The following is a 14491-nucleotide window of genomic DNA, read 5'->3' as shown; positions in this document are numbered from 1 at the left end:
TGTTGCTTTCATTTTGGAGAGCTGATAGTCTTTTTCACTCTAGGGATTAATTGACTGAAAGGGCTATTACTAGATGGTATATGGGACAGGTAATGGCCTTTCATCCTAGGTCATCAGTTTACTGGACAACATTTTTCAGATTAACTTCCAGGAGCATCCCGTCCCTCCAATGTCCCCATAGCCCTTCCACTAATATCCCCGTTCAGTCTCTCTCATCCCACCCAGTGCACCGCCCTTTACTCTGTAGAATACACAATAAGGTGAGCAGAGTTCCTGCTGCCTCCCCAGTGGGGCTATAGTAACCATGGCTGTTGGCAGTGGTCATGAAGGCATGGCCATAATTATACCTGGTAAAGGGGAGACAGCGCTCGCTCTTGGCAGGATGCTTGCAGCAGAACAAAACCCCCTGGGCCCACCCCGTCCCTGTTCCACTGTGTCCTGGAAGAGGAGGGGGCATTACCCCTCCTGCTGTACCCAAAAGCCTGGGGAGAATAGGGCATGAAACCACCCTGCCTGATCTCTGAACCTCCCTTGCTGCATTGTGGCCCTAGGTGAGTGGGGCTGTTCCCCATCCCTGAATCTCCGCCATCCATCCCCTCCCTCCTGCAGCCAAGGCCTGGAGAAGAATGGGGCATGATCCCCTCCCTAACATACTGACCTTCCGACCCACCTACCAGTACCTACCTTCAACTTGCGCTGCCTGGGCTCTACGCTTTCGCCACCATGCCCCCCGCTTCATGCTCCCCTTGTCCTACCATTGGCTGCTGAGCCGGCCAACGCTGCCGCTCCCATTGGCAGAAGCATAGCAAAGGACAACTACGTTACCCAGAATGTTGTGTGTCAGTTACACAGCGTATCAGTTTCTGTCACTGGCTCAGAGAGAGCACAAGAGGGTGATGCACGTGTTGCCAACACACATGATTCTGGGTAAGGTAGTTTTTATGCCGGAGATAATATTAAGTCAGGGGTTGGGAGTTTTTTTGCTTGCAAACGGCAGTATCCTTGACATATTGGGAGACTTGGTCAGTCTGGTCATCAGTTCACATCCAGCCAAATTTGGCAGTGACTGAAAATCATTATCATTTGACAGGCAAAGCAGTGTAATTAGGTAGTAGTCTCAATCCCATTCCTATTGGATGGTGAAGGAACTGCTGTGCTTAATGTTTGTAGCAAATGTTTGCAACATAATCATCATTATCAACTCAATTGACACATTTTGGGCAGTGTCAGGAAGGCTAACAACTGTGTGGTCTTTAGAGACTGATGTACTCTCTGAGCACCCAGAAGCAGTCCCTCCAGAGCATGGTTGAGGCATATTGGGGAAGCTTGCACTACCTTTCACTGTCCATGTTGCTTTGTTTAAGGAATGTAGGGATTCATTTATCAGAGCTATCCATCTGGCCTTTTTATTTTATTTATAGAAAATATTTTTTAGTCAGAGGGAACTGTGCCTTGCTGACTTTGACAGTGTTGATTTTCAGTGTCAGTCTGCATAAAAATTGGAACTGAGATGAGCTGTCTTTTTCATCAGGATGCCAAGTTACCCTGGATGATGAAAAGTGGTCACCACAAAAGTGGTTCTACAGCTGTAACTGTGGATTTGGCTTGCGGAGAGAAGATCACAATTTAATATCAGCAGATAAATAAACAATTTGTTCTCAGCAACGTGGACGATAATATGCAGCTATAGAGACACTAAATCGCTTGTATTTTATAATCTGAAATGTTTTTTGACCATGTACAGAAGAATACCATTAAAATAATTTGGTTTGGAAAAAGTTATGTTTTATCCAGGAGAGTATTTGCATATTTGTAATGAAATCAGTGAAAATTTTTGAGAAAGCTATCTTTGTTGCCCTGTTAGTGATTATCATGTCACCATTAATAACCATAGTTCTGTCAAAGAGTGGTATAAGGAGAAATGTGTTAAATTCTCCTAATAACTAACTGAGCACTATCAATGAGAATCTACTGACTTTATTGCTTTTTCTAAAGCCTCATTACTATATCATTTTGTATTCTGAACTGTTTTGAAAACTGGGTGTCATTTGTGTTTACCTCTTTTTTAGGTGATGATATTTGAACTTGCGGACCACATACAGTCATTTCTCAGTGAATATAATAAGCCACCTTCCAAGTCTTTTCATGAAGAAATGCTAAAAAATCAGCAAAAGGAACAAGAGAGACTGGCCCAAGAAGAACAGCGTCGGATGCAAGAAGCTAAGAGAAGAGAGGAACAGGAGGTAAAAGAATTAAAATGTTCATGTTCTCATTGTTTGTTATGAATATGTAAACTTTATAAGTGGATCCTTATATATATATAACTAGTTGTGATGTTCCCCTCTGGTGTTATCTGGACTGGTGATCTGCTAGGTCACTCCAGTCCTTGACTCTGGGAGCCAGCCTTACCCTGCTCTGCTGTGAGAACCCCCTCTCCTGGGCTGTTCACGCACAGCCTCTGGCATGTAAGTTGCTCTTTGGATTGTGCAACCGAACGACACTAGCCAATATCTCCGGTCCTAGACACAACCCTAGGAACCTCCGTCTTGCGGTGTCCAGTTATGTCCACTGGACGCTGCAAGCTTATATGAGTTTATCAGTTTAACAAAGAAATTGTTATGTACCAGGCTTGTTATCCCAAGGGGAGTTTCTGACATACTTCAAACCAAATGCACTGCTTCAGATTTATTAACTACGAAGATAAATTTTAAGTGATTATCAGTCAAAGCATAACAGGTCAGATTTTGTCAACTGAAATAAAAGCAAAACACATTCTAAGCTGATCTTAACACTTTCAGTGCCCTTACAAACTTAGATGCGTCTCACCACAGGCTGGCTGGTTGCTCTTCAGCCAGAGTCTCCCCTTTGATCAGCGCTTCAGTCGCTTGGTGTGGTGTCTGTAGATGTAGGTGGAAGAGAGAGAGAGAGCATGGCAAACATCTCTCCCTTTTATCATGTCCTTTCTTCCCTCTTCAGAGTCAGGTGAGCATTACCTCATTGCAGTGCCAAACTGACCAAAGGAAGGGGAGTGAATCACTTGAGAGTCCAACAGATCCTTTGTTGTTGCCTAGGCCAGTGTCCTTTGTTTCTGTAGGGCGGGGCTTGGCTGGGTTTGTCCCATAAATGCCCTGATGAGGTGTGAACTGCCGCTCTGCTGTTAGAGAATTTTTCCCTGGGTTTGCTCTAAGCCATGAGGATACATTTTTCAGCCTCATAACTATATACATGAAATTATAACCTATAATGTTACTGTAATATTACTGTAACAGCAATGATCAGTGCATCGAGTCCTCCGAAGACACCCGACATGACAAACTTTGCATTGGATACCACACAATCATTTTACAAGGATGAACACGGGGGTGCTGGATGTTCCCCCGAGGTACAGAGCGTCACAATAGTTTATTACTAGTTAATAGATATTTTAATAAGTGGCTAATCAGTTGGTATAGATTGTTACAGTGCAGCAGGATAACAGCTTCCTTATAACAATGACTTATAGTCATCAATAACACCTTTTTTTCTGGTGTGCTTATAACCGTCAGTAATGCAAATTACTTGTTATGATCTTGTTATGGACATCAATTATTATTAACCCATTGTAAACCATTTTCTATATAAAGTTTTATTTATAAGTGTGACCATATAAATATTTGAAGTGCATTTCATCTTCAACTACAAAGGGAGTCGCTGTGTTAGCTCAGACCAGAACACCGGATACCCTAGATACTGGTCTTGTCTTCATACCACATCTCCCTACATACCTGCAGTACCTCTGTTTTGGAGTATAATTAATCCGTTTCTAAAACTTCTTTTCTTAGCATCATTAAAGGAGAAGGGGGGAAAGGAGGCCAGGAGACCTGGCTGTCTTTTAAAGAATCCTTATTGAGGTTACAGGAACAAACCATCCTGATGTGTAGAAAGAATAGTAAATATGGCAGGCGACCAGCTTGGCTTAACACTGAAAGCCTTGCTGATCTTAAACGCAAAAAAGAAGCTTACAATAAATGGAAGATTGGACAAATGACCTCCAGGGAGGAATATAAAAATATTGCTCAGGCATGCAGGAGTGAAATCAGGAAGGCCAAATAACACTTGGAGTTGCAGCTAGCAAGAGATGTTCAGAGTAACAAGAAGGGTTTCTTCAGGTATGTTTGCAACAAGAAGAAAGCCAAGGAAAGTGTGGGCCCCTTAGTGAATGAGGGAGGCAACCTAGTGACAGAGGATGTGGAAAAAGCTAATGTACTCAATGCTTTTTTTGCCTCTGTCTTCACGAACAAGGTCAGTTCCCAGACTACTGCACTGGGCAGCACAGCATGGGGAGGAGGTGACCAGCCCTCTGTGGAGAAAGAAGTGGTTCGGGACTATTTAGAAAAGCTGGATGAGCACAAGTTCATGGGGCTGGATGCGCTGCACCCGAGGGTGCTAAAGGAGTTGGCGGATGTGATTGCAGAGCTGTCATAAATATAAAGGGAAGGGTAAACCCCTTTAAAATCCCTCCTGGCCAGAGGAAAAATCCTCTCACCTGTAAAGGGTTAAGAAGCTAAAGGTAACCTCGCTGGCACCTGACCAAAATGACTAATGAGGAGACAAGATACTTTCAAAAGCTGGGAGGAGGGAGAGAAACAAGGGGTCTGTGTGTTTGTCTATATGCTGCTTTTGCTGGGGATAGACCAGGAATGGAGTCTTAAAACTTTAGTAAGTAATCTAGCTAGGTATGTGTTAGATTATGATTTCTTTAAATGGCTGAGAAAAGAATTGTGCTGAATAGAATGACTATTTCTGTCTGTGTGTCTTTTTTGTAACTTAAGGTTTTGCCTAGAGGGATTCTCTATGTTTTGAATCTAATTACCCTGTAAGGTATCTACCATCCTGATTTTACAGGGGTGATTCCTTTACTTCTATTTACTTCTATTTCTATTAAAAGTCTTCTTGTAAGAAAACTGAATGCTTTTTCATTGTTCTCAGATCCAAGGGTTTGGGTCTGTGGTCACTTATGCAAATTGGTGAGGATTTTTACCAAACCTTTCCCAGGAAGTGGGGTGCAAGGGTTGGGAGGATTTTGGGGGGTAAGATGTGTCCAAACTGCGTTTCCCAGTAAACCTAGTTAGAGTTTGGTGGTGGCAGTGGATATTCCAAGGACAAAGGATAAAATTAATTTGTACCTTGGGGAAGTTTTAACCTAAGCTGGAAAAAGTAAGCTTAGGAGGTTTTCATGCAGGTCCCCACATCTGTACCCTAGAGTTCAGAGTGGGGGAGGAACCTTAACAAGAGCCATTGGCCATTATCTTTTAAAACTCATGGCGATTGGGGGAGGTCCCGGATGACTGGAAAAAGGCTAATGTAGTGCCCATCTTTAAAAAAGGGAAGGAGGAGGATCTGGGGAACTACAGGCCAGTCAGCCTCACCTCAGTCCCTGGAAAAATCATGGAGCAGATCCTAAAGGAATCAATTCTGAAGCACTTATAGGAGCGGAAAGTGATCAGGAACAGTCAGCATGGATTCACCAAGGGCAAGTCATGCCTGACTAATTTAATTACCTTCTATGACGAGATAACTGGCTCTGTGGATAAGGGGAAAGCAGTGGACATGTTGTTCCTTGACTTCAGCAAAGCTTTTGATATGGTCTCCCACAGTATTCTTGCCAGCAAGTTAAAGAAGTATGGGCTGAATGAATGGACTATAAGGTGGATAGAAAGCTGGCTAGATCGTCGGGCTCAACTGGTAGTGATCAATGGCTCCATGTCTAGTTGGCAGCTGGTATCAAGTGGAGTGCCCCAAGGGTCAGTCCTGGGGCCAGTTTTGTTCAATATCTTCATTAATGATCTGGAGGATGGCGTGGACTGCGCTCTCAGCAAGTTTGCAGATGACGCTAAACTGTGAGGAGTGGTAGATATGCTGGAGGGTAGGGATAGGAATTGGAAAGCGTCCAGCGGAGGGCAACAAAAATGACTCATGAGGAGAGGCTGAGGGAACTGGGATTATTTAGTCTGCGGAAGAGAAGAATGAGGGGGGATTTGATAGCTGCTTTCAGCTACCTGAAAGGGGGTTTTAAAGAGGATGGATCTAGACCGTTCTCAGTGGTAGCAGATGACAGAACAAGGAGTAATGGTCCCAAGTTGCAGTGAGGGAGGTTTAGGTTGAATATTAGGAAAAACTTTTTCATTAGGAGGGTGGTGAAGCACTGGAATGCCTTACCTAGGGAGGTGGTGGAATCTCCTTCCTTAGGTATTTTTAAGGTCAGGCTTGACAAAGTGCTGGCTGGGATGATTTAGTTGGGAATTGAGCAGGGGGTTAGACTAGATGACCCCCTGAGGTCCCTTCCAACCCTGATATTCAATGATTCTATGATTAAGAGGCTATGTCTTTGAAAGGAATTTTCCTTTTGTTACTACTCCTGTTCTCTTTCAACATGGAATTGTCATAATTCCCTTGAAGTAGCTAAGAAACTGGTTTTACTGAATTATTTATGCATCTGGGATCAGTAGATCCTTTTTAAAATCCTTGAAAAATCAATACTCTAGCTTTTTTCTCAGAAGTAAAAATGAAGATTGTTTTGTGTTTGTGTTTCTGATAGCAGTAAAATGTATTTCAGCAACGTGAAATTCTTGATGAGATTCAGAGAAGGGAGGAGGAGAAGAGAGAAGGAAGAAAAAAGAAAGAAATGGCAAAACAGGTATTGTTTTTAACCTAATGTGCAAGAACACTTTGTAATATTTGCTGTAAGCAGTATAGCACATGATTATAAATACTAAGGAGAATAAAATGAATACATTTGTATCACATGCTTTCTTAATTTTCTTGATGAAATATTTTTGATGGGTATTCATAAATTTAAGTAATGATTTTTGTTCTTGAAGTGTAGCTGTTGCTTCTGAAGTTAATTTGGTATATACTGAATTTCATCTATCTTATTGTATTGGCATCTTTTCAGGGCACTGACATTCTGTATTAATTTATCCAAGTGAAAGATATCAAACAGATTAAATAAAACTAATCTATAATCTTCAATTTCAACATGAAATGTCTTTATGTGCTTGCCAGTGCATAATGCTGAAACCTTCCGATTCTCAGTCTTCTTCCCCAACTTCAAATATGTACTCCTTGTGGAAACCTACCATTTCCTTACCGAGGTGACTTTACAGGATACATAGTGAAGTTAATCCATACATTTTGAGGACAGAAGCAATCCCTTTACTTGTTTGTTTCTTTCACCTATTCCCAGGAACGTTTGGAAATTGCCACTTTTACAAGCCAAGAAAATTCTTTTAAAAGAGACACTGTAGGGCACAAATCTGCTTCCGGTTTAAATGGAGGTGCACTGGAACATGGAGGGAACAATAAACATCGCACAAATTCCACTGGGCGTTCAAAGTATGTATTGTTTCATTTTGGATGTGGTTAGGGTTTTTTACTATTTGATAAATATTAGATTTTAAAGTGTTTTGGGCATCATGCAATACTTTATAATTAGGCTTGGAAGGATTATTGACCTTTACTGTTAAGAATCTAATAATCTGTTTCACTGTGCGCGCGCCCACACACGTGAAAAAATATTTTTGTCAGTGATAATAGATGTAAACAGATAGGCAAAGTAAGAAAAATGCTGCTTGAGAACTTATTAGATTGATTTAAGGATATTATATTTTGACATGATGTTGACAGTTTATATTTTAATGGTTATAAAGCTTTAACCTTTTGAATCTCAGTGATTACTGTCATTAAGTAATTATTGTCTGACCGCCCCCCATTGTCTAATCTCCTCCCCATAATTTCCTGCAATTGAAAATTTAAATCAATAAATCTAGAAAAAATGCTTGAGGATAAACATTGATATTATCTGTCGAAATTATAAAAATTGAATTCTGCCAACACTATTTATAAGCTTTGTTTAAGTTGGGAGTGCTTAACATGATAGTGATAAGTAGAAAACTTCCTTGTGTGTGTGAGGCTTATCCATCAGTTTAAATTAAAAATATATATTTCTGTCCTTTGTGGCTATGAGAAAAACCTTCTGAATGTGAATTGATGCGGTCTTGTCTTCCTATGTCTACACTACAAAATTAGGTCGAATTTATAGAAGTCGATTTTTTAGAAAGCGATTTTATACAGTCGATTGTGTGTGTCCCGGCGGAGTGCCTCCACAGTTCCGAGGCTAGCGTCGACTTTCGGAGCGTTGCACTGTGGGTAGCTAGCCCACAGTCTCTGCCGCCCATTGGAATTCTGGGTTAAGCTCCCAATGCCTCATGTACCCAAAACCACCCGCGACAATATTTTTGCCCCATGTCGTGCGTCACCCCTCCCTTCGTGAAAGCAACGGCAGACAATCGTTTTGCGCCTTCTTTCTGTGCGGGCGCCATACTGCTTTCAGCAGATGGTGCAGTAGGGCTGCAAACCATCGTCATCGAACGACCGCTTCCACTGCCACTCTGCTCTCCTGCTGCTATGAATCCACCTTGCAGGTCCTCTATATGACCATCGTCATCCACCGCTTCCGCTGTCACTCTGCTCTCCTGGTGGTCTCGCAGAGTTGCTTCCGCTGCCACTCTGCACGGCTGCTATTGTCTCGCCATACCATGGCAAGCGTGCAGCCCGCTCAGCTTTTGTGTCCTGGCAGCAGACAGTGCAGTAGGTCTGCAAAACTGGTCATCCAACCACCGCTTCCCCTGCAACTCTGGTCTCCTGCAGATGCCATACCACAGCAAGCATGGAGCCCGCTCAGATCACCGCGGCAGTTATGAGCATTGTAAACACCTCGCGCGTTGTCATGCAGCATATGCAGAACCAGAACCTGCAAAAGCAGGCGAGGAGGTGACGGCAGTGCGGTGACGAGAGTGATGAGGACATGGACAGACTTCTCTCAAAGCATGGGCCCTGGCAGTTTGGCCATCCTGGTGGCAATGGGGCAGGCTCATGCCATGGAACCCCGATTCGGAGCCCAGGAAACAAGCACAGACTGGTGGGACCGCATAGTGTTGCAGGTCTGGGATCATTCCAGGAGTACTTGTGGCACCTTAGAGACTAACAAATTTATTTGGGCATAAGCTTTCGTGGGCTAAAACCCACTTCATCGGATGCATGTAGTGGAAAATACAGTAGGAAGATATATACACACAGAGAACATGAAACAATGGGTGTTGCCATATGAACTGTAATTATATAAATATTTAATACGAGAATTAATAATAGCCAATATAGTAACTCCATGTTATTTTACTATTTTCTGCCTTGGGAGCTGTGGAGGTAGTTTGGGTTTAGGATAGTTACATTTGCTGAATGTTTCTGCCAAAATGACTAGCAGTGATCTAGTTACATGATGACGTAAACTGTCATCTCTGGGTTTTAGCATTAACAGACCAATTAAATGAATGGGGCAGTTCACACCTCTGAGCTATTTTTTTCTGCCTGTGCAAATTCAGACATTACATTGACTAAGGCCAGGTCTACACTACAGTCGGTATAACTACGTTGCTCAGGGGTGTGAAAAATCCACACCCCGAAGCAATGTAGTTATACCGACCTAACCCCCCGTGTAGACAGCGCTATGTCGGCGGGAGAGCTTCTCCTGCCAACATATCTACCGTGTCTCAGGGAGGTGGATTAACTATGCTGACAGGAGAAGTTCTCCTGTTGGCACAGTAACATCTTCACTAAGGCTGTTTCTACATTGCACACCTTACAAAGGCCTGGCTGTGCCGCTGTAAGGTGCACTATGTGTTTGCCCTTTGTCACTGGGGGAGAGGTCTCCTGGCAACAAAATAAACCCACGTCCAGTGAGGGGCAGTAGCTTCGTCCCGCCGACGAAGCGGTGTCCACACTGATGCTTTTTGTCGCTAAAACTTTTCTCGTTCGGGGGGTATTTTTTCTCAACCCTGAGGAACAAAAGTTTTAGTGACGAAAGTGGCAGTGCAGACATAGTCTAAAGTACCGCAGCTGCAGCGCTGTATGTGAAGACAAGCCCTTACACTCAGCATGTGTTTTTATGGTTATCCTCATCACCATGAAGGACTAGAAACATATCTTTAAATAATGAAAGCTGAGATTTTACAGCAGGAGGTGGATTTCAAGGCATGGAGGGGATTCCATTTTAAATTCCGCCACTACAGTATCACAGAATCCATGAGGCCCTAGCTATGAGTGAGCAGTTTCTTATGGGACTTTTATGATTGTTTTTAAGATTTCTTTTCAAACTGTACCAAATAGAATAACGTGATGTATTTATCTGATAGGGCAAATGAGTATCAGCACAGTAAATTAGTCAGCCCTCCCTTAGGAGGAATAACTTGGTAGTACTGTTAAACACAACCTTTCTCGAGTGCCCAAGGAGCAGCCAGACAGAAGTAGTGTTCCAAGGGGAAGTGTGCTTGTTGGTCCCTTGGAAAATAATTTCCTAGCACTAATTAAATCCTAGGTCTGTTAATGAAGTTCTAAGGGGAACAGTGCATTGAGCATTCAGTTCCCCATAGTCTGTCTGTAGCAGCTCCATGGAGTCATCTCAGCAGCACACCAGTAATCTTGGGAGTAGCGTGACACTTATTTTCAGAATTCTGCTTTCCATTTCTGTAGGGTTTTTTTTTTCTGCTGTGAGTTGAACTGAGGGTACCCAAACTTTGTAACACTGAGGGTGCATGTAATATGCATATCAATTTTACATAATTATTTTAGCAAAAGTAAATGTGTACAATCACAGTAGCTTGCTTTGGCATCTCCCTTGCTGAATAAAGATTGCTTGTTTATAGGTTCACCAGCCATAGCAGCAATACTACTTAGCACTACTAAATCTTTAAATTGCTTTACAGACTTACTAATGGGTCAGTGAAAACCTGATGTTGGTCAGGTTTATCTTCTCTTTGCATTTATAGGAAGTGTGTGGACTAAAGCCAAGAACTAAATGCAGCCTTTTTGCTTTGAGCATCCCTACTTTAAAACAAGAACAACAAATTGACATATTTCTGTGGTCTCAAATAGTGCAGATTCGGCTTAGACGGGACCGGCTGTAGGGACCAGCAAAGCAAGCACATGCTTGGGGTGGCACAATTCCAGGGGTGGCATTCTGGCCACCCTTCTTTTTTTTTTCGCTTGGTCAGTTGCGGTCTCGGAGCTTGGGACAGCAAAAAACCTAGAGCCGGCCCTGTGCTTAGAATTAATTCTGCATTGCTTTGTCACTGGACATGTGTAATGATTCATAACTACTTGTAGATAGGAATTGATTGACAGATATGAAGTTTTATATGCAACATCAATAGTTGAACACTTCTTCTGACTTTATAAATGAAAGCCTCTACTCAGTGGTTTCCATTAACTCTGTTGTCCTTACTACTTAAGCACTAGTGTGCTTCATGCTATTAGTGTGTGCAGAGAGCATAAGGGAAAACTCACTGAGCATATTATCTCATTTAGATCCCCCAACATTTCAGCCAGAATGCCTTAGCCATTTCTGAGAATGAGGCTAGAGAAAAATCTGATGCTTTGCCAAAGTTAAAATCTGGTGATCTTTTCTATGAAAACCTCTATTACCCCCATGCTTTGGAGAAGGACATCGAAATTTTTCGAGGAGCGGCCTCTCTCAGGGATGTGTCTATTGCAGGGGTGAGCAAACTACGGACCGGAGGAATGCATCCGGCCCTCTATACGTTTTAATCTGGTCCTGAAGCTCCTGCCAGGGAGCAGGGTCCCTGGCTTGCCCTGCTCCAGTGTTCCAGCCGGGGGCTTGCCCAGCTCTGCGCGGCTCCCAGAGGCAACGGCACGCCCCCCTCCAGCTCCTATGCACAGGGGCAGTCGGGCTCTGCACGCTGCCCCCACCCCAAGTGCCGCCCCCGCAGCTCCCATTGGCTGGGAACCACGGCCAATAAGAACTGCAGGGGCAGCACCTGTGGATGGGGCAGCGCGCTGAGCCGCCTGGCTGTGCCTCTGTGTAGGAGCCAGAGAGGGGACATGCTGCTGCTTCCAGCAGCTGCTTGAGGTAAGCACCACCTGGAGCCTGCACCCCTGACCCAGCCCTGATCCCTCTCCTGCCCTCCGAACCGCATGATCCCAGCCCGGAGCACCTTCCTGCATCCCCAGCCACAGCCCACACCCCCAGCCGGAGCCCTCATCCCCCTGCACCCCAACCCCGGGCCCCAGCCTGGAGTCCCCTCCTGCACCCTGAACTCCTCATATTAGCTAAATTGGAAAAGATGGGGATCAATATGAAAATTGAAAGGAGGATAAGGAACTGGTTAAAGGGGAGACTACAACGGGTCACACTGAAAGGTGAACTGTCAGGCTGGAAGGAGGTTACTAGTGGAGTTCCTCAGGGCCTGGTTTTGGGACCAACTTATTTAATCTTTTTATTACTGATCTTGGTACAAAAAGCGGGAATGTGCTAATAAAGTTTGCGGATGACACAAAGCTAGGCGGTATTGCCAATACAGAGAAGGACCAGGATATCATACAGGAAGATCTGGATGACCTTGTAAACTGGAGTAATAGTAATAGGATGAAATTTAATAGTGAAAAGTGCAAGGTCATGCATTTAGGGATTAATAACAAGAATTTTTGTTATAAACTGGGGACGCATCGCTTGGAAGTAACAGAGGAGGAGAAGGACCTCGGAGTATTGGTTGATCACAGGATGACTATGAGCCGCCAATGTGATATGGCCGTGAAAAAAGCTAATGCTGTCTTGGGATGCATCAGGTGAGGTATTTCCAGTAGAGATAAGAAGGTTTTAGTACTGTTATACAAGGCACTGGTGAGACCTCATCTGGAATATTGTGTGCAATTCTGGTCTCCCATGTTTAATAAAAATGAATTCAAACTGGAACAGGTACAGAGAAGGGCTACTAGGATGATCTGAGGAATGGAAAACCTGTCTTATGAAAGGAGACTCAAAAAGCTTGGCTTGTTTAGCCTAACCAAAAGAAGGTTGAGGGGAGATATGATTGCTCTCTATAAATATATCAGAGGGATAAATACCAGGGAGGGAGAAGAATTATTTAAGCTCAGTACCAATGTGTATCCAAGAACAAATGGATACAAAACTAGCCATCAGGAAGTTTAGACTTGAAATTAGATGAAGGTTTCTAACCATCAGAGGAGTGAAGTTCTGGAACAGCCTTCCAGTGGGGGCAAAAGACATATCTAGCTTCAAGACTAAGTTTGATAGGTTTATGGACGGGATGATATAGATTCATAGATACTAAGGTCAGAAGGGACCATTATGATCATCTAGTCTGACCTCCTGCACAACGCAGGTCACAGAATCTCACCAACCCACTCCTGCGAAAAATCTCTCACCTATGTCTGAGCTATTGAAGTCCTCAAATCGTGATTTAAAGACTTCAAGGAGCAGAGAATCCTCCAGCAAGTGACCCGTGCCCCATGCTACAGAGGAAGGCGAAAAACCTCCAGGGCCTCTTCCAATCTGCCCTGGAGGAAAATTCCTTCCCGACCCCAAATATGGCGATCAGCTAAACCCTGAGCATATGGGCAAGATTCATCAGCCAGATACCCAGGAAAGAATTTTCTGTAGTAACTCAGATCCCACCCCATCTAACATCCCATCACGGGCCATTGGGCCTATTTACCATGAATATTTAAAGATCAATTAACTACCAAAATCATGTTATCCCATCATACCATCTCCTCCATAAACTTATCGAGTTTAATCTTAAAGCCAGATAGGTCTTTTGCCCCCATTGCTTCCCTTGGAAGGCTATTCCAAAACTTCACTCCTCTGATGGTTAGAAACCGTCGTCTAATTTCAAGTCTGAACTTCTCAATGACCAGTTTATATCCATTTGTTCTTGTGTCCACATTGGTACTGAGCTTAAATTAATTCCTCTCCCTCTCTGGTATTTATCCCTCTGATATATTTATAGAGAGCAATCAAATCTCCCCTCAACCTTCTTTTAGTTAGGGTAAACAAGCCAAGCTCCTTGAGTCTCCTTTCATAAGACAGGTTTTCCATTCCTCGGATCATCCTAGTAGCCCTTCTCTGTACCTGTTCCAGTTTGAATTCATCCTTCTTAGACATGGGAGACCAGAACTGCACAGAGTATTCCAGGTGAGGTCTCACCAGTGCCTTGTGAGATGGGATAGCCTAATTTTGGCAATTAATTGATCTTCGACTATTAGCGGTAGATATATCCAATGGCCTGTGATGGGATGTTAGATGGGATGGGATCTGAGTTATTACAGAGAATTCTGCCCTGGGTATCTGGCTGGTGAGTCTTGCCCACATGCTCAGGGTTTAGCTGATCGCCATATTTGGGGTCGGGAAGGAATTATCCTCCAGGGCAGATTGGCAGAGGCCCTGGGGGTTTTTCGCCTTCCTCTGCAGCATGGGGCACAGGTCACTTGCTGGAGGATTCTCTGCACCTTGAAGTCTTTAAACCACGATTTGAGGACTTCAGTAGCTCAGACATAGGTTAGGGGTTTGTTATAGGAGTGGGTGGGTGATATTCTCTGGCCTGCGTTGTGCAGGAGGTCAGACTAGATGATCATAATG

At 43.6% G+C, this 14491-nt stretch overlaps 1 protein-coding gene across 2 annotated transcripts in view; it reads left to right on the top strand.

The window, feature by feature from the left end:
- Positions 1-14491, top strand: part of EIF2AK4 (eukaryotic translation initiation factor 2 alpha kinase 4) — a 72963-nt gene that overhangs the window by 9848 nt on the left and 48624 nt on the right. For both annotated transcript variants that reach the window (XM_037900499.2, XM_043550034.1), the window contains exons 4-6: positions 2070-2243; positions 6596-6676; positions 7226-7374. In XM_037900499.2, the coding sequence (XP_037756427.1) occupies positions 2070-2243; positions 6596-6676; positions 7226-7374 (404 nt within the window). The remainder of the gene's footprint in view (positions 1-2069; positions 2244-6595; positions 6677-7225; positions 7375-14491) is intronic.

Source organism: Chelonia mydas, chromosome 6 (assembly GCF_015237465.2).
Source record: "Chelonia mydas isolate rCheMyd1 chromosome 6, rCheMyd1.pri.v2, whole genome shotgun sequence".
NCBI lineage: Eukaryota > Metazoa > Chordata > Testudines > Cheloniidae > Chelonia > Chelonia mydas.
The sequence above is the reverse complement of the archived record's forward strand: the minus strand, read 5'-3'. Positions and strand labels throughout refer to the sequence as shown.